This window comes from Bison bison, unplaced genomic scaffold, assembly GCF_000754665.1.
Source record: "Bison bison bison isolate TAMUID 2011002044 unplaced genomic scaffold, Bison_UMD1.0 scf7180017864378, whole genome shotgun sequence".
NCBI lineage: Eukaryota > Metazoa > Chordata > Mammalia > Artiodactyla > Bovidae > Bison > Bison bison.
In genome coordinates this window covers 762823-788389 of record NW_011494950.1, presented here as the reverse complement: position 1 = coordinate 788389, position 25567 = coordinate 762823, and the positions used below count along the sequence as shown (strand labels likewise).

The 25567-nt window shown below is 38.7% G+C and overlaps 1 protein-coding gene across 1 annotated transcript in view; it reads right to left on the bottom strand.

Moving 5' to 3' along the window:
* PPAP2A (phosphatidic acid phosphatase type 2A) overlaps positions 1-25567 on the bottom strand; it is a 196180-nt gene that overhangs the window by 78634 nt on the left and 91979 nt on the right. Inside the window, exons 5-6 of the mRNA XM_010857193.1 lie at positions 25307-25468; positions 24712-24763 (exon numbers count right to left, since the gene is read on the bottom strand). Of these exons, the coding sequence (XP_010855495.1) occupies positions 24712-24763; positions 25307-25468 (214 nt within the window). The remainder of the gene's footprint in view (positions 1-24711; positions 24764-25306; positions 25469-25567) is intronic.

The following is a 25567-nucleotide window of genomic DNA, read 5'->3' as shown; positions in this document are numbered from 1 at the left end:
AGCAGTAGAAACAGTGTCAGACTTTATTTTTTGGGCTCCAAAATCACTGCAGATGGTGACTGCAGCCATGAAATTAAAAGACGCTTACTCCTTGGAAGGAAAGTTATGACCAACCTAGATAGCATATTCAAAAGCAGAGACATTACTTTGCCAACAAAGGTCCGTCTAGTCAAGGCTATGGTTTTTTCCAGTGGTCATGTATGGATGCGAGAGTTGGACTGTGAAGAAAGCTGATTGCTGAAGAATTGATGCTTTTGAACTGTGGTATTGGAGAAGACTCTTGAGAGTCCCTTAGACTGCAAGGAGATCCAACCAGTCCATTCTAGAGGAGATCAGTCCTGGGTGTTATTTGGAAGGAATGATGCTAAAGCTGAAACTCCAGTACTTTGGCCACCTCATGCGAAGAGTTGACTCATTGGAAAAGACTCTGATGCTGGGAGGGATTGGGGGCAGGAGGAGAAGGGGACGACAGAGGATGAGATGGCTGGATGGCAACATCGACTCGATGGACTTGAGTTTGAGTGAACTCTGGGAGTTGGTGATGGACAGGGAGGCCTGGCATGCTGCAATTCATGGGGTCGCAAACAGTCGGACACGACTGAGTGACTGACTGAACTGAACTGAACTGATTCCAATGTTATGTTTCCTGTTCTAATTTCAAAAGTCAAAGTTTATTTCTTTAAAGAAAAGGAAAAACATCTGTTGAATACCAACTATTTGCCAGGTATTTGTCTATATTCTATCTAACAATTCCACGATGGGGAGAGTATCCTCCAAATCTGTATGTTTGAAAATTTACAAGTCACTAAATCAGAGAAAAGTCAAGATATAAATCACAAAACAGTTGGGTACGAATGAAAATATGGCAAGTAAAAATTTAAAGTATAGTTAAAATACTACACGTGAAAATGTAGTTTTAGATTTATGTATTAGAAATTAATGAAACAAACATTCAACACAATAACTTTTAAAAGCTCAAGAAAGTGGAAAAATATAGGACAGAAATTAATGAAACAGAACAAGGAAAAATCAAATCAATAAAACCAAATGAGATTTTACAGATTAATGAAATAATCAGGCTTGCTAAAGTTTAACAAAAGAAAAACAAATACAGCAAATTATTAAAAATTTCAAACAGCACTAACTATATCTTAGAACTAAATTTTATCAGAAACTCATGGATGTTAAGCAACTCACCCAAGAGTACAAAGATCTTGGGTGTGTACTAGGACAGGTACTAGAATTACAGTTGGTAAATAGGGAAGTCAGAATTTTGACAAAAAGTTCCTCTTCTTTTCATATCATACCACCTCTCTTAGAATAACTATCAGGGTCTCAGTCTCCTTACAAATGAAAAAGAATGACATTTCTTAGGTCTCTTTTCAATCCATGATTCTATGAGCTTAAGCTGGTCTGTATATAAACAGTTTATTTCCTTATGTTGGTTCAATTGGGGGTGAAGGCAGAGTTACTCTGTGTGACCAAGAATACATCTCAATCTACTACACTGAACCATCCTAATGTGTAAGTGCACTTTGCAAAACTTGAAAGAAACCTCAGCAAAACTTACAAGAAAAATAAACAGCGAACTTACAAGAAAAATAAACAGTGAGGTAACTGCTTCTAGGAGCTGATGCTTTACCAAAAAGGTAATGGATAAAACCCATATGTAAGAAATATTCTCCCTTCCGAAAACAAAATCCAACATATGTAAATTTAACCATGTTTGTTCATTTCCCTACATGTACATTTGGGTCTAACAAATAAGTCTACAGTTACTTTTGTGAAACTTGCTTCTACAAACCCTTTCATTTTCTCCTTTTAGCAGTCCAAGGTTAAAAGTAAATAAAATTTTTTGGGCTTTTACTACTTAGTGTTACCTGAGCAGTTTTTAGAAAGTTCTATTCATTCCAAATTTAAGGAATGTTCTTTATTTGGTGTCCAATTCAGTTTGAATAAAATACATTTTGGAGAGAAAAACATGCAATATTTTTCTTGCTTTCTTTGGAAACAGGTGTTGCACATCTTTCCAGAATCACATGAAAACTCTTCCTGCAAACTGACAGGAGTTGTGTGTTACTTTTAAACAAAAAGGGTTCTCTTCTCCTCCTCTATAAAGAAAGTTTTTCAAAATTTTACCAACTTGAACAAGTGAAACTAGGAAGTATGCCAGGTAAGACAGTCTGTTTCCTCTGCATATCAAATGCTGAGACTCCTTGATTCATATTCCAGATCATTTGACAAATGTTTCACATCTAGCTCACAGCTAGACATTCATATCTGGCACTCAAGAGAGAATGCAGACTAGAGATGAATATCTGAAATTTCAATTATAAAAGGGATAGCTGAAGCCATGAGATCTTACTAAGATCAGAAAAAGTGGCAAGAACAATAATCTAAAGAAAAAAGAGACAGCTAACTAATAACCCACCTAGGTGGCGCTATTGGTAAAGAACATGCCTGCCAATTCGGGAGACAAAAGAAACGCAAGTTGGATCCCTGGGTTGAGAAGATCCACTAGAAAAGGGCATGGCAACCCACTCCAGTATCCTTGTCTGGAGAATCCCATGGATGGACGAGCCTGGCAAGCTACATTCCATAGGGTCGCAGAGAGTCGGACACAACCGAAGTGACTTAGCACACACGCATGCTAATTAATGAGGAATGAACTACCAGGTAAGTAGGATAAAGAACATGAAAGAACAGTGTCAAGGAAAATGAGGAGGGGCACTTCTCAAAAATGCCAGTAATGTTTTTACTTAACTCCCTGACAGTATGCTAGGTTTCTTTTAATCACTTTAAAAGGTAAATGTTATTACATCATTTTGAAGATGAAGAAACTGGCCCGAGGGAACTTAGGTTGCAGGATTGTGACTCAAAACCCACGTCAATGAGGCCATGAGCCTTTTGGGTTCGGATGGTCTTGACAATTACAGATGCCACTTAAAAAGAAGCAGAGCAGAAAAGGAACAGACAAGTGGTAACTGATGAACCATGACAGAAGAACTGCAGTACTCTGAGTGAAAACAGAAAGACTGAAAGAATTAGAGAAAGAGAGTAATTGGGTAAAAAACTTTTAAATGTCTTGTGATATAAAAGGAAGGAAAGGGGAGAATTTGGTCTACACCTTGAAGGATAAATAGAGCAAAAGAAGGGTGATGATTTTTTTGCTCTTGTCTATGGTGCAAAAGATGTGACAGTGAGCTGATGCAGTGAAATGCAGGTAGTGGGAGAGGAGAACTTGAGAATGAGGATGAATGGCTGGAGCTGAATCCACAGGAGATGAAAGGAAATGTAAACATACTGAGCTGCTGCTGCTAAGTCGCTTCAGTCGTGTCCGACCCCATAGACGGCAGCCCACCAGGCTGCCCCGTCCCTGGGATTCTCCAGGCAAGAACACTGGAGTGGGTTGCCATTTCCTTCTCCAGTGCATGAAAGTGAAAAGTGAAAGTGGAGTCGCTCAGTCATGTCCGACCCTCAGCAACCCCATGGACTTCAGCCTTCCATGCTCCTCCGTCCATGGGATTTTCCAGGCAAGAGTACTGGAGTGGGGTGCCATTGCCTTCTCCAAAACATACTGAGACAACTCATCAAAAGCAGGGTTATACTTGTGGCTGATTCATGACATTGTATGGCAGAAACCAGCACAATATTGTAAAGCAATTATCCTCCAATTAAATATAAATTTTTTTAAAAAAGGTTGGTTACTGTTAAGGTTTTTGTGTTGTTGTTTTTTTTTAATGTTTCCTATTTGATTTGTATTGCTCTGCAATGTAACCAGGTTCTGGTTACTCTTGGGACACCACATTCAGTATTAGCACACTCCCCTTGGCCCTTTGGCTTTGATGGAAACATGTGACAAAGGAAGAAAGGGAGCTGAAACAGTGTGAGCACCTCTGTGGATCTGATACCATACCAAACACTTAACAGTAATTTTCATTTAATCCTTACAATACTAGAACACAAGCTCCAAAAAGGCACAAATTTCTTTTGTTCTCTGATATACCTCAAGCACCTAAGACAGTTCTTAGTACAAGGTTGGCCCTCAACAAATATTTAGTGAATTAACAAAGAGTCACCATGCTATTACTATCCCCATTTTAAAGATGAGAGGATGACTCAAAGAGGATAAGTAACATAATTAAAGTCATACACATAATAAGGGTGAAATTAAAAATATTTAACAACTAGTACACACCAGCACGGTCATTCAGAACAGATGCCAGCTGGTGCTAGAGGAGCTGGGTTCTGCTTCAACCTTTTAGTTGTAGAATCTTGGGTAGGTCCATGGGAGGGTTGTGGGTGAGGGAAGGTAAGACTCAGATGTATACTGTCTACCAGTTTTGATAGTAAGTGATGCGTCCAGGACTCAAACACACACTTATCTGACTAAAGCCTTCTAAATGAAGTAGGAAATGGTACCATTTGCAAAAAAATGAGGAGAGTAGGAGATAACTGGAGTTTAATAGAGTAGAAAAACAGTCACAACAACTGCAATGGGAAACAAATAAATTAAAAACTGATAACTGAGCTCAATCTGTTGCCAGACAATTAGGGAAAAAAAAAAAAAAAGATAGTCCAACTGTGGTAGGGTAAAGTGCAAGGAGGAATAAGAGAAATATGAATGGGCAGAGCAAAAGTACAGGATGAAGATTTTCAATTCCAGGTAATTAATTTGGATATGCTTCAGTAAGAAATGAAAAATCAACACTGGCTTTGAGCAAGAAAAGACTTGATGGAAGGTGTACCTCAAGATGAGTTTGTGCGAGGTAGAGAGGGAGAAGGTGAAGAGCGGGAAGCCACGTGGGAGGGGTCCGTGGTCGAGAGCACTATATATTTGGGTGTGATTCACAGAGATGGCACTCAAAGTATCCAGGGGCAAGAGTTCAAAGAACAGTGCACCCTCAACTTTTAGAAATACCTACATTCTGGTCACTGGCTTGTAGTCACTACCTCTCTGTGGCTGACATGGTTTTACTATAAAAAGTACTTAGTTATCGTTTTGGTTTTCTGTTTAAGTTGAAACAAAAGGGAGAAAGTACAGTTTAGATATAAGTGACATTTACCAAACAAAGTTTTACTCTTTGTGGTTTTCTGTCAATAATTACCTATAATATCCTCAACCTTGGAGTCTCTTAGTTCATTAAGACACTTAAAATAAATTTGTGTATGTATTTAAACAGCTTTTTAAAAAATCCAAGACAACTATATGGGCAGGTTATTTTAATATATACCCTGAGATTTCTGCACAAAAAACAAGTTAGCCTATTTATTTATACACTAACAAAAATAAAAAGGAGAAGTTGGTCACCTGTTGTTACTGCCCCAGAAAGGCACACAGTGCCAACTGGCCAGGAACAACATTCATTCCTTCCACTCTCTCCTAGTAACAGCTGTTCTCTTTTTTTCTTCAAGCTGGCAAAGGTCACATTCAGTAGCAAACTTTCCATGCAGATTTCTACATGCAAAAAGCAAGGAGAAGGCTGACGTAACAGGGTGTGGGAAGAGACAGCTGATTTTGTTCTATTTTAATTTCTCCTGGGCATTTACCGGGAATATATTTTGGGCTTCTTTGATATCTGGAGCTATAACTATTAATCATTTTTCAGCAAAAAAAAAAAAAAGCATTCTGTTTACATGAAACTGGACTTGAAGATGATATAAGCAAATTTTGAAGTAGGCAAAAAACTATAGCAAAATTGTACAGTAATATTTACATCATTAATGGCTGCCTAATTAAAATGCATTAGGCTAAGTGAAGAGGCCAAATTCAAAAGACTGCATACTGTATGACTCCATTTACTACATGGCATTATATGACATGCCATTTATATGACTTTATAGGATGGAGAACAGACTAGTGCTTGTCAGAGGTGCAGAATGGTGGGAGGAGCTGACTAAAAAAAAGAAATATGAGGGAATTTAGGGCGGCAACAGACTAGTTCTGTATCTTGATTGTGTGGTGGTTACATAACCCTAAATTTTAAATTGTCGACAATTCACAGAACTGTATCCCCAAAGAGTGAATTTTACTATATACACTTTTTTTAATGTTAGCTTAAGCCTCACATCACCTCTCTCTACTCCTTTTTTCAAATCTCTTCCACAAGCTCCAAACAATAACCCCACCCCCTCCACCCAGCTAACACCTACTTGCCATTCCAGCTTCTTTCTATTCAGTTCCTCCTGGAATCTTTCCTTTGGTGTGGCAGGGTGGGGTCATAAACAGAGCTGAGGCTTTGTAGTCAGATACACCTAGTTGGGCTTACTTTTGGCATTCTCCCAGTTACTACTTGAGTGAACATGGGCAAATTAACTAGCTCAGTTTCCTCATGCAGTGAATGCAAATAAATAGAATTTATGTACCTCCCTGTTGTAAACAAATTAAATGCTATTCCCTGATCTTTCTCCTCTGCCTACTGCCTTCAGAATCACTTTCTGAGTTTCCACAGACCTGATACTTACATAAAATTATCACAACACTTAACCCATGTACTGAAATTATTTATCTCTGGCAAATAAAATGGCTCGGTATCTCTCTGACTCCTAAACTCACAGAGGCCAGCATGTTCACTGACAGTTAAATTGTTTGAAGAATATTGTGTCAACCTGATCTGGTCTTACTGTTAAAGAAGGAAATACTGGAAGAGAGAGAATCAGGAAGAAAAGGCTAGAACACCCTGAGACAGTCTGGGGTGGATGACTCAAGAAGGTTTTCCAAAATATCTACTAAGGTGTTACATACTGAACTACAGCACAAAAACTGCAGATAACTTAAATATTTAAAAACAGAGGTAAAGAGGGTTATGCCAAAAACAATGAAGTACCACATAACCATTGAAGGTAACTTCGTAGAAGACTATGTCAAAAAGAGTACACGAAGTAACATCTCAACTTTTTTTTAGAGCACCGGTTTTTAAAAAAGTGTTAAGTTCATAAATATAAAAAGATACATAACCAAAATGTTAAAAGGCGTCATCTCTCAGTGGTAGTGAGATTAGTAATGATATTTATTTTCTTTTCTGGGCGTTTCAGAGTTTACCAATTTATTACATGTTAATTCTAGAAAATTTGGAAACCACAGAATAATTATTTTAAAAGAAAAAACTAATCTAGATTTCACTAATGATGCTATTCCATGTCCAAGACTCAGATGTCCAAAAATGGGGGTAAAATACATTATGCTGAATCCATATAGTAACATCATGTATTTCCAAAGTAAAACAGATTATAAACTATATACCTTTGGGAAACAAACAAGATATGAGCAGTTCCTCTATTGAGAAAGTTTTTTAACTTGGAAGATCTATGAACAGATATACAGGAATATTTCATCAAATATTAACTACTGTATCTTTCTTTGAAAGTTTATTAAGAGACAACAAATTTCAGAAGACAATATAACATAGTGAATCAAGGAGAAAGTTCCTCCTTGAAACACAGTGTCTATAGAATTTATTTAGTCTTTAGCTTAAAAAAATGACACGTGCCTGCTTAGTCGTTCAGTTGTGTCCAACTCTCTGTGACCCCATAGACTACAGCCCGTCAAGCTCCTCTGTCCATGAGATTTTCCAGGTAAGAATACTGGAGTGGGTTGTCATTTCCTTCTCCAGGGGATCTTCCCCATGGGATCACAAACTACACCCCCCCCCAACCCCATATCCTGCACTGCCAGATGATTCTCTACCATTGAGCCACCTGGGAAACCCAAAGAAATTATGAACTGTAGGGATTTATCCAGGTATTATTTAAGTTTGTAAAACAAAGCACCCCACATTCAGGTGAGAACACCTGATTAAGTTATTTCTCTCTCTGAACCAACGAGACTTCCAGTCTCAGAAATCCCATCCACAAACTTCGCTTAATCAACGAAATCTCCTTTTTCAGCAACTAGGCAACCGACAATTTCTCCCATTCAGCAGGAAGGCCTATATTCCAAAGAATAAAAGTGTGTGTTTACTATTAATATTATAGTGATTCTTGAATAAAACTAACAAGCTCTAATGCCTTTATAGAATTTCTAGAATTGTTATCATCTAGAAAAGTATATACATAAATGCTTCTTTAGAGACTATGGATGGTGGTGGCTGGTGGGCAGATTTTAAATTCTTTAAGGAGACTGCATTAGCAACTGAACTTGTAGAAAAAATATCTGACAAACTTGATTTCACCATTTTGGTACAAATACGTGTAAGAAGTACTTAACGAATCAAAACTACATGGTATTTGGCAGAAACCAACACAACACTGTAAAGCAATTATCCTTCAATTAAAAATAAATTAAAAAAAAATCAAAACTACAGATGAAAAAGTTTAAACAACCAAACAAAATCCAGACCTAAGATCTCAACTGCTTTTAAGAGTTCACATGCCCCTACCAATTAAAAAAATGTACTGTGTATTTAAATCTTAATTTATATGGATCCATCATGTCTACTCTGAAATTATGCCAAATGGCAAGGTTCCAGAAACTAAAATAAAGTTATACTAAGGTGTGTCTCAGAAGGAAAACATAAAAACTCTAACTTTGGCAGGAAGTGACCAAAGTAGCATATCTAAATTAGTAAGCTTTGTTTAAAACACATGTGCTTTTTTAAAAAAAAAAAAGGCACACAAGCCAAAAAGTTTTGTAAAATTCTTTTTTTAATAGTTACGATGACTGCAGCAGCAAATCGTATATCCATCTTCCCCAAAATCTATGTTTCTACCACTCAAGTTAAATTTTATACAGAAGATAAAAGTTATCTTTTGTATAATTTTATACAGAAGATAAAAGCTGCAAGAAGGAAGAACTCCCACAAACTATTCCTTTCAGGCCAAGAGCAAACATGCAATGCTGAAACTACACACTAAACAGCAGCTACCATGGGAAACAAGAAAGAAAGACAGGCAGGTAACAGTTTGTTGACTGCCTACTAATTCTTATTTATTACTAACAAATCTGTGAAGTAGACAGTAGTCTCTCCATTATTCAAGTGAAGAAACTGAAGTTCAACAAGACTAATAAGCATCTGTGTGACCAAAAGCAAGAATGCGTAATAGAAATAGTACATGTGCGCTCAGTCATGTCCAACTCTTTGTGACCCCATGGACTGTAGCCCACCAGGCTCCTCTGTCCACAGGATTATCCTGGCAAGAATACTGGAGTGGGCTGCTATTTCCTGCTCCAGGGTATATAGCTGACCCAGGGATTGAACTGGCGTCTTCAGCAGCTCCTACAGCAAAGCAGAATTTTGAAACCAGTCTACCAGGCTTCATATACCAAATTCCACCGTATCTGGTTAACAATTACTTTGGAAAGCATGGATATCAAATAATCCATTGTTCTCAGTAAAGACGGTTCTATAAGAGGAATTCAACTATTCCTATACCATTGGCCTAAAAACGGTTCCTTTATCTAGCAAGATCATTCTTCCCTCACCTGGCGTATCACAAGAAACCATGACAACCTACTATCCCAGACTACTAGCTACTACACTCTCCTTTCTAATTCCAACTTTTTAAAAAGAACTACCAATACCCACAAATTTCCACTTCACCAATTACTCACTTCTCAGCCCACCACGATTTAAAAATGGCTTTACATAAAGTTATCAGTGACCTTAGTGTAACTAAACCAAATGGATACTTTCCAGGTGTTACCTTACCTTTCAGGAGGATGTAGACATTGTTACCACGCTCTTCTTGAGGCACTCTCTTCACTTGGCTTTCCAGAAACAGTCTTCTGGTTTTTTAAAGTATCCTCTCCCTCTCAGTCTTGGCCTTTTTTATTTCTTCCAACCAATCTGAAGCTCAGTCCTAAACCTGTTTTTTTTTTTCAATTTATAACTTCTTCCTGAGATTTCATCAATTCTCATGACTTCAATTACCATGAATATGCCCAGGACTCTGAAAAGTCAGACAGTTCCTCTGAGCTTTAGATCCATTTATCCAAACAAGGACCAGATACTCCTTCTTGGAAACTTCAAAACTTCACGTAACATGGTGAAAACCAAACTCACACTCTCATCTCCATCCCCATTCCCATTTCAAATGGGTTCTCTCCTAGGGCTCCCCAGTTTAGTTATTATAGAAATCTATCCAATTATACAAGCCAGAACTTTCAAAACTATCTTTGATATTTCTCTCTCTCTGACTCCCCATTTTTCCTATGTCACCAAAACTGGTCCATTTTCTCTCCCAGATACTTCACAAATCCCTCAGCCTTCCTCCATCTCTACCAGCACCTCTTTACTTTCACTACCATTATCTCATTTGGACCCCTGAGACAGCTTCCTAACTGATCTCCCCACTGCTGCTGCTGCTGCTAAGTTGCTTCAGTCGTGTCCGACTCTGTGCGACCCCATAGATGGCAGCCCACCAGGCTCCCCCATCCCTGGGATTCTCCAGGCAAGAACACTGGAGTGGGTTGCCATTTCCTTCTCCAATGCATGAAAGTGAAAAGTAAAAGTGAAGTCGCTCAGTCGTGTCTGACTCTTCGCAACCCCATGGACTGCAGCCCGCCAGGCTCCTCCATCCATGGAATTTTCCAGGCAAGAGTACTGGAGTGGGGTGCCATTGCCTTCTCTGACTGATCTCCCTAAATCCATTCTTTTCCAGCTCCAATCTATTATTCCACCCTGCAGCCAAAGTCATCATTTTAAAAAGCTACCCTATCCTTCTTATTCAAAATCCTGTTTATAAACTCTCATAGTACCCAAACCTCTCCTTCAGAGCACTTAATGGTTCATTTTTATATTTATTTGTGTGATTATATGCATCTCCACTGCCCACAACAGAACTAAGCACACAATGTGTGTAAGAACGAATACTACCAGAATAAACAAATGCCTACTACATAATGGACACTGCATCACAGCCAACAAGAACATACAGATGAAGACCCAGTCCTTTTCAGATAAAGAAACTGAAGTTGTGAACTTGGGTGATTCACCCTAGTAGGTGATCAGACCGGTACCTTTCCAGTGTCCATATTCTTTAAATTTTATGCATCCTATGAATACAAAATAATTTTGTAAAACTTTTATACATTAAAAAAAAATGGGACTAGTATCTTGATAAAATAAAAAATATTTTAATAAAGTTCTGTTGAAATTGCAAGGTAACACCCTACATTTAAACTGCAACAGTTCATTTCTCTCTTATTTTTGAGTAATTAGTTTGCACAGATATGATGCTAGCCCCCTTAAACAAGTACCATTCACACCCTTTATTATAGAAAGTATTAATAAGTTTTTATCTCCTATAACATAAACACCTTCTTCTGAATTATATTCAGATAATACACTAAAATATGTTTATAGCTAGCCCCTATCTGAGCTATAACATTTCTGTCACAACTCTATTTGATATATCTGACAGTTCAAAATTTCAAACCCCTCTGCTTTTAATTTATAAAACATTCAACCAAGTTACGCCATCTTCCAATCTCAATATTTTATTCTTTTTAAAATTTTATTGATTGATTGACAGGTAAATGGATTGACTGATTTTTGCCACACTGGGCAGCTTGTGGGATCTTAGTTCCCTGATCAGAGATCAAATCCATATCATGGCAGTGAAAGTGCCAAGTCCTGGGAATTCCCTGGTGGTCCAGTGGCTAAGACTCCATGCCCCCAATGCAGGGGGTCTGGGCTTGATCCCTGGTCAGGAAACTAGATCCCGCATGCTGCAACTAAAGATCCTGGGTGCCACAATGATCAAAGATCCAGTGTGGCCGCAACTAAGACCCAGGACAGCCAAATAAATAAATATTTAAAAAGAGAAAGAAAGAAAGCACTGACTCCTAACTACTGGACCACCAGGGAATTCCCCTCCAATCTCAGTATTTCATTCTTAATTATGAAAAGTCTGAGGACATGAAGCAAGGGTAACTATAACAAAATTTTTTCAGCAATCTGTTCTCTTTCCCTAGTAAATTCTAAACATAGGTTGAATTATCGTTGACCAACCTAAACAACAAATTCTTTACTTCAGGAAATTTAAACCATTGTAAATGTGACCCTTAGATTTATCCAACTAAAAATCAGAATCTCCACTACAATCTCTTTACTGGGAAGCACTTCTTTACTTATTCTAGGCCTCGTGAGGCACCGTCATGATTAACCCTATTGTCCTGCTTTCTCTCAAGGAAGCTTCATCCTTTCCTAACTTCCTCTTGCAAGGTAAAAACGGACTATAGCAATATTCACTTCTTCATTTAAAAAATTTTTTCTTTTCCTCACTTTACTCTTTGCCTCCCTTTTTATCAGAAGAAATTAAGTTAGCCAAAGCCAAGATCAGGGCTGTCACAACTACTGAATAGCTCAATGCTTTTAAGTATAAGCTTTAAATTATTAGCAAACAAAAATATGATTCTTAAATAGGACTCAACTTCAATAGTTCTTGTAACTTTGGCCATAGTATTTTACTTCTGGTGTATATATTTCCAATTGGTGGTAGGTTTCCAGGGTTATTGGGCAGATGAAATCCCTTAACTGTTCAACGGAAGCTATATGCCAATGCCCTACAGAGTAATGCATCATTCTGCCAGCCAACGCTACACAGAAACATTAAGGTCTCACCACTCCAATCATTAACTGACTAACAAACTACAAGACTAGTACTGAGGAAAACAGAAACATAATCTTAGATAATGTAATTATTTTATTTCAAAGAACATCTCTCTCCTATTTCCTATTAAATATTCTGCAAGTCACTGGAATAGAATAGAGCACAGGCAAATACAAAGTTAGAAGAGATTTCCCTGGTATTTCAGATGTTTGCCAAAAGATTTTGACAGTCTTAGCTGAAGAGAAACTGCTACTGATACAGATGACAATCTCCTGATATTAAGCAGACTAGATCTAACCTAGTCTAACTGTGATTTATTTTTGTATTTTTTTTTAATTTAATGGCAGTTGAACGTCCTTTTTCATCTTTTTTAAAACTGAAAATCTCCCTTCACTGAAATTTCAGTGAGTCTGACCAAATCATATTCTGCTTTGGCTTCTCAAGGTGGCATATGTCACCACTTCTAACAGTATGGCTGACATAAGAGTATCCAACTAGTTTCAAGATTTCATAAGTTATTTGGTCACTGATAAAGTCATATGCCTATGTGTGGCAAAAAAGAAACTCAAGCAGGGGCCCTACATTATTTGTATCAGGGACCATTTTTCCCATGTCACTACTTTCTGAATACTTCAGTCAGCCTTCAGATTTTTCCTGTTTTCTGCTGACAACATTCCCTTCATGACCTGGCTAGATCAATAACAGATCTCCTACAAGTGTGCTGCCTTGCTCAAAATGCCCCGTTTACCCTGCGTTCTTTGTTTTCCCACCCTAGTGTCAAATGCCCAAATACGTTCTGCAGCTATTGACTCTCCTTAATAAGAAAATTTGCTTACCATTATGACCCAGAGAGATAGATAAGGCAGACATTATTCTCATTATAATTTACACATGAGTAAACGAAACAGCCCATGTGATCAGAGAGAACAGCAGAAGCAAAACTAGAATGTGACTTAAAAGCCAACCACTTTCACTACCAGATCACACTTTGAACCCTTTAAATAAATTACATAAACAAAATTGTTATTCAGTGAAAAATCATCCACAATGTCAAATCCTAAGCAAGGCGGGGAAGTCTAATGCAAAAAACTTATCTTCTTAAAAGATAATTTATTCATTGTTAGATTTGGTTAGTAATTAAATTACAGTCAATGGCAGAACTTAGAATCTCACTCATATTCATATAGATATCCAACACTAGCTATAAAGTTGAGTATTACCCATAACTTGCCTAACAAGTTTTGATAACATCATAATGTAAGAGACCTCTTCTCCAACTAGGCCACTGGGTTAGACATAGACAACATATGAGAAGGAGCATATTCAAAATTTCTTTCTCTTATCAATGCCATTTTTTAAAAATATAAAATATAATAAATGTCACTTGCTTCTGCTACACTGTATAACTATACTAGGTATATTTTCCAAATCAATTAGGATGTCATTTGAAAAACTGTTTAAATAGGCTTTTTAAAGAAAAATATTGTAAATATATTATATTAAAACATAAAATATTATAAAAGTATGAATTTTAATTACATTTAGCCATACATTTAATTATAGAGTCATACTGCCTTTATGACATAGAAGGCTATCCTAAAATTAGGCCTATCCCAGAACACTGCAGGTGGATGTGACCACTATAAACATTTATTTCTTAAACTTCATGGAAAGAAAACAAGGAAAAATTCTTACTGATCAAGAGAAGTTATGAAAAGAACCTGTTATGTTTAGCTGTACTGCAGCCATACTTCAGCTTCAACTGCAAGTTATTAGGTTCTGACTAGCTCATATTCAAGAAATAAAATATTCATGCTTTAAAACGTGAGTACCAAGAGAAGTTACCATTACCCAAATCATGCCATTTCCACTTCACACACACCTTTCTTTATTACTATTTCACTCAACTACAGATATTCATATTGGTACCTTGTCTATGAGCTGTGGAAATACTGCTCACCTAGAAGTAAAATGATAAGATTTCAGTGAGGTATCTGATTCCAGAAAGAAACAGGTTAGGAGTAATCAGAACATCTCCCATAGTGATCTGGGCACGAAAAACTGAAATATGAACCAGGTCCCAATTCAAATGCTATTTAAACTGAAGCTAGAACTACACTAAACAATGTCCCAAAAGAAAACTCATCAGTACATGGTATCAAATTTAAACAACAGACGGGATCAGTGGCCAAATTGGGTTATTATCTTAATAGTGATAATGATACAACGGGACAGACCAGGACTATGTTAAACACTTCACATACACTCTCTCACATTATCTCATCTAATTTCACAGCACTATGAGGAAGACACTATTATCATTATCTTTTTCCTCATTAGGTGACAAGACTTATGGAGAGCTGAAACAACCTGCCCAATGTCACACAGTTAATAGCAGAGTTAAATTCCAACCCCCAGAAGAGTGACTGACTCAAGTATCTTGCCTACTCATTCATGTAAAAAATATCTGAATGCCTAACATGTATTATACGCTTTCTAAGCACTCATATCGGAGAAGGCAATGGCACCCCACTCCAGTACTCTTGCCTGGAGAATCCCAGGGACGGGGGAGCCTGGTGGGCTGCCGTCTATGGGATTGCACAGAGTCGGACACAACTGAAGCGACTTTGCAGCAGCAGCAAGCACTCATATTACAGTGTTTCCACCCAGTAATAAAGATGGATTCTGAACTATCCACTAGAGAAGGGACAGGATACCCACTCCAGTATTCTTGTGCTTCCCTAGTAGCTCAGCTGGTAAAGAATCCGCCCGCAATGCGGGAGACCTGGGTTCAATCCCTGGGTTGGGAAGATCCCCTGGAGAAGGTAATGGCTACCCACTCCAGTATTCTAGCCTGGAGAATTCCATTGACTATACAGTCCATGGGGTTGCAAAGGGTCAGACATGACTCATTTCACCACTTCAGAACTATCTATAGGAATTATTTCCAGAATTTAGCCCTAACCAAAAGTGTAACGGGGAGCCTGGTGGGCTGCCGTCTATGGGGTCGCACAGAGTCAGACATGACTGAAGTGACTTAGCAGCAGCAGCAATGTTCCCCAAGGTTTACAGTATCCTGGCTGGAAAGTAAAAGTGAAAATCTCAGGAGCAGTTGTCCTGAAATTCACACAGACTTCATTAAAATATCTGCTTCTCTCCCCTTACAGCATCTGTGTACCCCTTGGGGACAGAGACCCTGTCTCACTCACTCTTAGTACCCAAGTGCTCTGACATATCAGGCACTCAGCTTACCATATGGTATTGTCATTGTTTGTTACGAGTCTGTTTTCCAGAGTAAGCAAGAAGCTACTTGAGATCCATGAGTTTTATTTTTTCACCCATTTTTGTATCACCAGTGCTAGGGCATACAACAAGCCTATTACTTCACAGTTTTGTGATGATTTCATGAGTTACGTAAAACATTTACCACAGGCTCATTTATGCATTGAATAAGGAATAGTTTTCTTCTTATTTACCTCTCAAGCACCTACGAAGTCAAGCCCTCTTTTCCTGCTGACGTAAATGAACCAAAAGGCAAGGCAGAACCTGGCTTAACAAGCTGCCAATTAACTCAAGAGCTCATCCGCTACACATTTCCTATATGTCATTTTCCTAGGCACCCCACCCTGAAAAACAGACACAGGAAACATTTCCAAGAAGTGACAACTGAGAACTAAACCAGAGGTTCTAACTATATCTACTGGAATGAGTTACCAAAGGTGACTCTAAACTCTACACACGTGATTCACATGACATGCAATAAAGTACAAAGGTCTTCCTTTCCTGGGTAAAATGGCCTATAACAACAGTGCTATTTGGAGAAAAAAATCTATGAGTATATTAGTGATCTGGCTTTCCAGATGGCACGGTGGTAAAGAACCCACCTGCTAATGCAGGAGACACAGGAGATGTGGGTTTGATCCCTGCATTGGGAAGGTCCCGTGGAGAAGGAAATGGCAACTCACTCCAATATTCTTGCCTAGAGAATCCCCATGGACAGAGGACCCTGGCAGACTATAGTCCAAGGGGTTGTAAAAGAGTCAGACACAACTAAGCGACTAAACAACAACAAACTTTACTTATCAGGGCAAATCGGTTATATCTTCCAGTATGATATACCCTCCGAGCAAACTCTTAGTAGTTATTAGGAGTTTGATTTATGAAAAATTAAAGTGCCTCCTTTGGACAGCAGATACATGCTCAAAACATAAGCAGAAACTGACTATGAAGCCACATTATATGGAATAAAGATAGTCATAAAAGATTTAGCCCACCTAAAATAATCACTGCTTTTACAGCCAATTAATTCCCTCAGTCCCTCATTTCTTACCCTCTTCATTTCTCAATCTGGACAGTCAATCTGAATTCAAAAGTTGTAACTCTTAAAAATGCATTTCCCAATTCCCAACCATGCCACTTCTTACCTGGATTCCATTGGCAGTTTCTCAGCTACCTGAGGCCTTAGTTCCACCATCAACAGAATGAAGATAACTAAGCTATCCTCCCTGAGCAGGTTTTGATAGACCTCATAGCCACACACAGACATAGAGCACTAAATGTCAGTTATTATTATTATCCACTTTGACATTTAGAAATAATCTGCAATAGTTACTATTAAGAACACTAGGATACATACTGTATTCCCACCACACTGGCCTCTTTTCTGTTACAAATGCCCTTTGCCCCTCAACACCTGCTCTTTCCTATGCCTGGAATCATCTTCTTTCAGCTCCTCCATGACCAACTTACTTTCATTCTTAAATCTGAATTTAAATATGCCTTCCTCAGAGAAGCCTTCCCTGAGATTATGACCCTGACCCCTCAATATCTCACTCTCTTCTAACCTTGCTTACATTCTTTCATGGCATTCACAAATATCTGTAACTATTAGTATAGAGACCTTACTTATCTTTTTCACAATGAAATTTACAACTCCTAGCATTGTAAATATTAAGCACGCATGTGTGTGTGTGTGTGTGTGTGTGTGTGTGTGCTTAGCCATGTCCAACTCTTTGTGACCCCATGGACTGCAGCAATGCCAGGCTCCTTTGTCCATGGAATTTTCCAGGCAAGAATATTGGAGCGGGTTTCCATTTCCATCTCCAAGGAATTTTCCCACCCAGGGATTGAACCTGAGTCTCCTGCATCTTCTGCATTGGCAGAGGGGTTCTTTACCAGCTGGGCCATCAGTGAAGCCCCATTAAGCACATAATAGCTGATAAACAAGTGAACAATGTTGCAACGTCAAATATTTTAAAACTTAACATTGTATTCCTAAAGGAAATCAATATTAATATTCATTGGAAGGACTGATGTTGAAGTTGAAGCCCCAATACTTTGGCCACCTGATGCAAAGAGCCGACTCATTAGAAAAGGCCCTGATGCTGGGAAAGATTGAGAACAGGAGGAGAAGGGGGTGAAAGAGGATAAGATGGTTGGATGGCATCACCAATCCAATGGACATGAGTTTGAGAAAACTCCGGGAAATAGTGAAGGACCGGGAAGCCTGGTGTGCTTCAGTCTTGAGGTCACAAAGAGTCAGGCACAACTTAGCAACTGAGCAATAACACTCTATTAAACACAACATAAAAAATAAAAGATAGTATCAGGTTAACATATGTCAAAATAAATAGCTGAGGTAATTCCCTAGAGATCCAGTAGTTAGGCCTCCATACTTCCACTGCAGGGGGCCGGCGTACAATCCCTGGTCAGGGAACTAGGATCCCACAACCAACACAGCACAGCCAATAAATAAATATCTGATTGAAAAAACAGAAGTAAGAAGGAGATGGGGTATGAAGAGGTATTACACAATAGTCTTTTCTTTGATGCCTGCTTAACCATAGGTAGGAAATCAAACAACAGAATTCATACAAATGAGGGAATACAATTAGAGTCATTCAAAAATTTTAGGAATATTAAGTCTACTTTTTATATGGTGACTCAATCAATTCCAAGGCCTGGACAATAAAAATAGTGAAGGTGACCGACCAGTGTCTGGCTAACTCCATTTTCTTAAGTTGAAATTCAGGACTTAACCACTGTATAAAGTAACAGTTTTTCCATCTGTTTAGTTACACTCTACCACAGACTATACAGATCATTTTCCAACATAGCTGGGATTACCACTACCTGAAGATCATATATGTGGTTTTTACACATGACTGATAAGACACTACTATTTCAAGATGTTCTGTAAGCTTCAAAGACATTCCATGAGTATTCACAGGGAACAGTTTGAAGTTTGTATTTTTGTCCCTAATACAAAACTATGTTGATGTTATTTTTACTAAAATAATGATGTTTTAATTATTGCAGGATTATAGAGGATTACTTTTATTTGACAATCATCTTATGCACACGAGTGCAAGGCCTACTCTAAGACCTTTATATTTTCACTCATTTAAGCCTCACAACAACCATACAAGGTAGGTACTTTATCATTACACAGCTGACACAACAGACACACACAGAGGAAATCTGCCTACGGTTGCACAGCTAGTAAATGGAGGAACTGGAATTGAACCTACAGTTTGGATCCAGAGTCCATCACTAGACTATGCTGTCTATCTAATGTTTTAAAGAAAAATCAATAGTTTATAAAGTCATAACCAATGTTAGATTAGTTTCAGTTAAGTAAAACTGAAACAACTCAGTCTGAGCCATCTGGGCTTTAAATCAAGACAGCAAGGTTGAAGGGCGAAGGAAAGCAGGAAGGAAAAAGTGAAAATGGAAAATAAGGTACGTAGAAACAGAAGGACTTCCCAAGTAGCAGTGGTAAAGAATCCACCTGCCAACACAGGAGATGCAGGAGACTCAGGTTTGATCCCTAGGTCAGGAAAATCCTCTGGATTTTATTGCCTGAAAAATTATGGACAGAGGAGCCTGGTGGGCTACAGTCCATGGGGTCACAAAGAGAGGACATGACTGAGCACACACACATACAGCAAAAAGGAGGGACAAAAAGAAAGAAAAGAGTTACTTGTAACCACTGTTCATAATATCTGAATGAATCCTTTTTCAGAAAGAAAATAAGGGACAAGACAGTGCCTATATAATCCCTAACTAGCTTATTACACAGACTGTATATTTCCATCCTAAATGCTGAATTAAACCAGTAATTTAGGAGGAAATAACATTTCAAATTCCTTTGCAGAAGGGAATTCCCTGTTGTTCCAGTGACTAGGACTCCGGGCTCTCATTACCAAGGGTCCGGGTTCAATCCCTGGTCTAGAAACTAAAATCCCACAAGCCATGGGGCAAAAAAAAAAAATTAAAAAAAAACACAAAAAACGTTTCTAGGGACTTCCCTGGAGGTCCAGTAGTTAACCACACTCCATGCTGCCAAGGCAGGAGGGCCTGGGTTCGATCCCTTGATGGGGAACTAGATCCTACATGCCAGAGCAACCAAAAAAAAAAAACACATAAAAAACCTAAAGCTACATGTTAACTAGTTCTCTTAAAATGTAGGTTTTAGTAACTTTCTACCAGCTTCTTTTTAAATCAGATAAACAGTAACAATTTAAACTTTAATTTCTTATCAAAAGTAATTAGAATAATTTCACAAACTGAGTAACACATAGGGAACTTTGGTAGAATTCAGCCAAAAATGACTAAGCAAGAAAGATATTAACAAAGATTATGGCATGTCCATGAGTTTCCAAAAGGGATTTAATTCAAATAGAATATAAAGGAAAAAATTACTTTTCACAAAAGCTATAGAGGGGAATGTTTTCTGAATATTTCCATACTCTCATCCAAGCAAGGTAAATTCAAGTTTAAAGTCAACTGTATAAAGCCAACTAGAGCCAAATACTATCAGTTTCTTCCAGGCCTCTGCTTTTGTTCCAAACTAGCCATTTAAAGGTAGAAAAAGTCTTGCAAGAGGAGGCCAGTCTGACCCAAGAATATGCCAGTTTGACAAATTTTTGTTCATTTTTTGAGATTCCTTCCCCCTCTCAATGGCTGGGAGAAAAGACAAAAGTTATATAAAACAGAGAAACAAACAGTAAACTTTAAGCAGAAGCAAAAGAAGTTAGCTTAATAGAAGTAAACAGAAATTGAAATGGCAAGTAATCAGGATAGTACTATGTCCTATTTATTTACTTACTTATTTACCTCTTTGGTATCTAACAGAATTCCCAGCATCTACTAGATAATAAAACAAATGTGTGGGTGAATTCACCCAATAATGAGTAAATGAACAAATAAATGTTAGGAGAAAAAGGAAGGCTGCAGACTTTCAACAAAGGAGACTCTTTCATTAAATATCTGACTTTCCCTTAAGAAAGTGGCCCAAACTGAGATCAGGAAAAGGAGCACTCCTATGGCTAATACTTAAGGGGCAGAATGAGATCAGCATAATTACTGAAGAAGAATAAGTAATGGGATTCCACAATCACCTGGGGCTTCCCAAGTGGCACTAGTGTTAAAGAACCTGCCTGCCATTGCAGGAGACAGAAGAGACTCGGGTTTAATCCCTGAGTCAGAAGATCCCCTGGAGGAGGGCATGGCAACACATTCCAGTATTCTTGCCTGGAGAACCTGCATGGACAGAGAAGCCTGGCAGCCTATAGTCCATTAGGGTAGCAAAGAGTCGGACACGACGAAAGCAACTTGGAACGCACACACAACCACCTAGTATGGCTGCCAGTGTTCTCTGCTGCCAGATTTTCCCCTAAATTTACTGACTGATTTGGCATAAAGGTGATACCATGTTTGCAGTATGTTGAGGAAACCATGACCCCCTCCCTTCTAAGAAAACCAATGTTGGAGCCCATGAGTTCCTGTTATCATCTGCTTTTATGGGCCAATGTAATTGCTGTCAAGTGCAGAAAGGGAAGTCACCTCAGATCTGTTTTGGACATAACATGAGTATTATCAGTAGCGCCCTGGCAAAAAACAGCACACCCAAATAAAGTATTTAAATAAGAATTTTATGAAGGAACCATCTTCAAAGGTATAGGTAGGATTTACGGAAAGCAGCAGGGAATGGTACCAGCAACATCATCTCTAGGCTAAATGGGCAAGTAGAGGGTTACCAAAACCCAGAAAGATCTGTAACTGTAGCTGGCTGGCACAGATGGCCACTGAATAGAAGCTGTGACCTACTCACAAAACACAAAATAGCTCTGGCAACGCAAATCCAGCAGGAAGAAACTGGGTCTTCCAGGCCTCCTGCTGTTGTCCCATTGGTCAAAGTCAACCAGAAACAAAAAGCAACAGCCTAGTTGCAGTTCACAGCACTAGCCTCCCAGAGCATAGCGCAGGGTGGAGAAAAGATCTAGAGGAGCCAAAAAAGAAGGCACAATATAGAAAGATATTCCAAATGACTGCTACCCAGCAAAACTCAGGCACATAAAAAGGTTCTGCCAGTTCCACCTAAAACTTCCAGGCATCACGAGATACCTGCAAAAAAGTCATACACACAGCTACTTACTTGGGCTCCCATTGCCCTGTACTAAGCTGAGAAGAAAAAAAAAAAGATTCTAAGAGTACTCCTGGGGTAACATTTGTCATTTCTGCATCTCTAGACAAAAACAGACAACCCATTTATCTATGATAGATCATTTATAGCACACATCTTTTTTCTGTACTCAAAGAGCATCTATTCCATACCTTTATTATTACATTTATCATGATGTAGTATAACCTCTTGTTTGACCCTAAGCTCCTTGAGGGCATAGACTTTCTAATTCATCTTTATCTTCAGCACCTAACATGAACTTGGAACAGAGTTAGCCTTCAATCAATGTGCACTGAATCAATTCATTGGCAGCCTAATGCCAGAGTGCATAAAATCTAAAATGACTCTCAGCAATTAAGTTTTATTTAGGACGTGGTTTAACACAATGAGCAAAACACAGCTTTCACATCAGCCCACTACAATTCTCTGTACAGCAGCTTTTCTTGTGTGCTCAGGTGATATTTATAGCCTTTTCTACAATCATAGAACTCATTATCAAAGGAGCCAGAGAAAGCTGGCAAGACCACACTCCATCTCAGAAAGGAATCAAATACACATCATCTCTCAAAATTCTCACTCTTTTTCCAAGAAGAGACCAGATCCACTGAAGGAAGTAATAATTTGGGTATATCATATGGAGGAAATCATGTTTCATAGTGGTGATAACACTGACTTGGGACAGAAATGCTTTTACACGTGTGTAAGCATGCACACACCCGCCCCCTTACATACAGGCATGTTTATCATTTAAACAGACATCACTTTCTGTAATATTATAAAACAGCCATGTAACACAAGCACATAACATCATCATATTAAATGGATACACTGCATGATGTTGGGTGATCATTAACAGAACCTGGAACATATTCACATTATAATTAAGAACCACTTTCACATAACCCTGTACTTATGATCTGCTTGATCATCTTTCTGTTGCTACAGTCAACTTTTACCTGTAGTTCTCCAAAGAAAAAGAAAAAACTTAATGCCAAGTTAATAACCCTCTTTGAGCTACCACTATTTTAAAGGCCGCCAACCTCCTATTGTCAGTAAGATGAATAAAAATAAAACTTTAAATGACCCTTAAAGGTGACTTTTTGGCAGTCCAGTGGTTAAGACTCTGCGCTTCAACGGCAAGGGGTACAGATTCAATCCCTGGTTGGGGAACTAAGATCCTGCATGCTGTGCAGCTCAGCCATAAAGCTTAAAAATAAATAAAATAAAATGACTCATAGACCCCACTAGAAAGGTGAGTTTTTTAATAAAAATATATAATCTCCCAAAACTCAGCATGAAAATACTTTGTATCTCTAGAATCACTGTTCTCCTTCACTGTTGTTTATAACAGAATATTGATGCTATTAAATCTAATGTCATCTTATATACCAAATTAAAATAAACCAGTATTTCACTTTCTATTTAGGAAAAGGGAATTCTGAGCTTATCTTGACAATACACTTAATTATTTTAAAACTCTAGCCATACAAAAACAGAAAAAATCTGTTTTTCAAATAGATCAGGTATCTGATACTGATACTTAATGCATAAGTCTCCTAAACAAGCTTTTTCCAAAACCAAAGATTTTAAAATCAGAAATAACAATTTTATCTTTTATTGAGAGTCATCATAAATTCTGCAGCTGTCAGGCCAAGTTAGCAATAAAATTACTCTTAATTCTATTGGACAGTTATGGGATGCTTGCAGCATGTTGAAAACAGACTACAAAACCCCACAATTTTATAAAGTTGTACTGCAATAGTTCCCTCAAATATACATGAATTAAAATAAACAAAACATAGATTTAGTATATGGCTCTGTGTTTAATAACACTGATCTACCTAAGAGCAGTATTATGTTTCATCTATCCTGCTTCAGTGCTTGGCCCAAAGAGAAAACGCATTTGTTTCAAAAATTAGTAACTGCATAAGGTAGGAAAAATGGGAACTTTATATATAACTCTGACAGTACAGTATGTGGCAATAATAGGATAATATCCAATATATTAGAATTTTAAAAATCACTTCTGACTCAACATTTTCCTCTCCCCTCACTGAAACATAAATGAAATTTAACAAAGCTCCACAAACACTGAGTATAAATTTAAATACATTTTAAAATATAACATATTTACCAAGGTAAACTTTTCATTGCCAATAAATCTGAATATAATTAATGTAATTATGAATATGTCTGGACATCTGAAAGGATCACTTGTGTTTTTATAAAAATAGTGTTTCAAAATCGTGTTTCCCTTTCCTAAACGGAATTTCTAAAATTCACTGTGGGGCTATATAGGAAATGTCCTGGTAAACAATAAAGATGTTTCATAAGCAAGACTTTTCCTCAAAAAACAGGTAACAGAATTTATAAAACTTCGGCGAGACTACAAGCACCTAAATGGTCAGGTTTGAGGCAGGGGAGACGGTACTGGATTAAAAGCGGAGGAAGTTTCCTCTCACCGAAAAGCCATTATGCAGACCTGCGTCTAGGATGCTAAAGTCACAGCTCTCCAACGCTGAGAGCTCGCCAATACTATTACTTCGATACTCAAACATGAGGACTACCCGAACATCGAGCAGGTCTTCTGGTAAGTATTTTTTTTCCAAAACGTATAAATAGTTCAAAGATACTGCCTTACACAATACATATGAAGACGGTGAAAATCTCTCCTTCCAATGCCTAGCCCTTACCCAGATGACTTCGATTCTTTTTCGTCAAAAGAGCAACTGGCGACCAGAAGCCCTACGACTGAACTCTTCAGTCAGAAAGACAACGCCAAATTCGCTGCAGCCAAAGAAACGTCCAGTGCTCCTTGTGGGCTCTCACAGGAGATGGAAACCTACACGATGACGAGGTCTGTGCAGAGAAGGAAACAGCAGGTCTGGGGCACACCACGCCAACCCCATCCCCCTCAAAAGTAAGCTTCTTCAAACCTATAGGCAGAAACCTGGCATCATCACACCCACTTACAGCCTGACAATTTACAAGCCGGTAACACCTTCTAATTAGGAGCGTTCTAACCTTTTATAGACGAAAACTTAAAACTGCTTCCCACAAGGAAGATAAACCTGGCACTGGCGCCAGTTACTGAGAATTCCCAGTGCATCAAAACCCTCCGGTTTTGTCACCAAACCTGATGAGCCAGTGACCACCAAGCTTCCCTACATCAGCGAGGGGAGGACCCCACCCTCTCTGCTGGGAGTGAAATGGGAAACAGAGGACAGGAGAGCAAGGGATGGAGCGCAGAGGCGTGAACAGCATCCAAGCAGGGTGGGCTCAGCGCACCGGCGGGCAATAGAAAGGCAGACTGACAGCAGCGGCCACGCGGGGATGCGGGCTGCGAAGCAGGGTCCCCGGGCTGCGGAAGCCGCCCCAGCGTCTAGCCGGGCAAGGTTCGCGCGTCAGGCACACGCCCCCCACGCCCGTCCGCGATTCCCGGCGAGTCACCTCCCAGCGGACACACGCCCGCACCCCACCGATGCACCCCACCCCGGGCTCGCGCGCACACGCCCCTCGGGCCGGCGGCGCGTACGTACCCAGCAACAC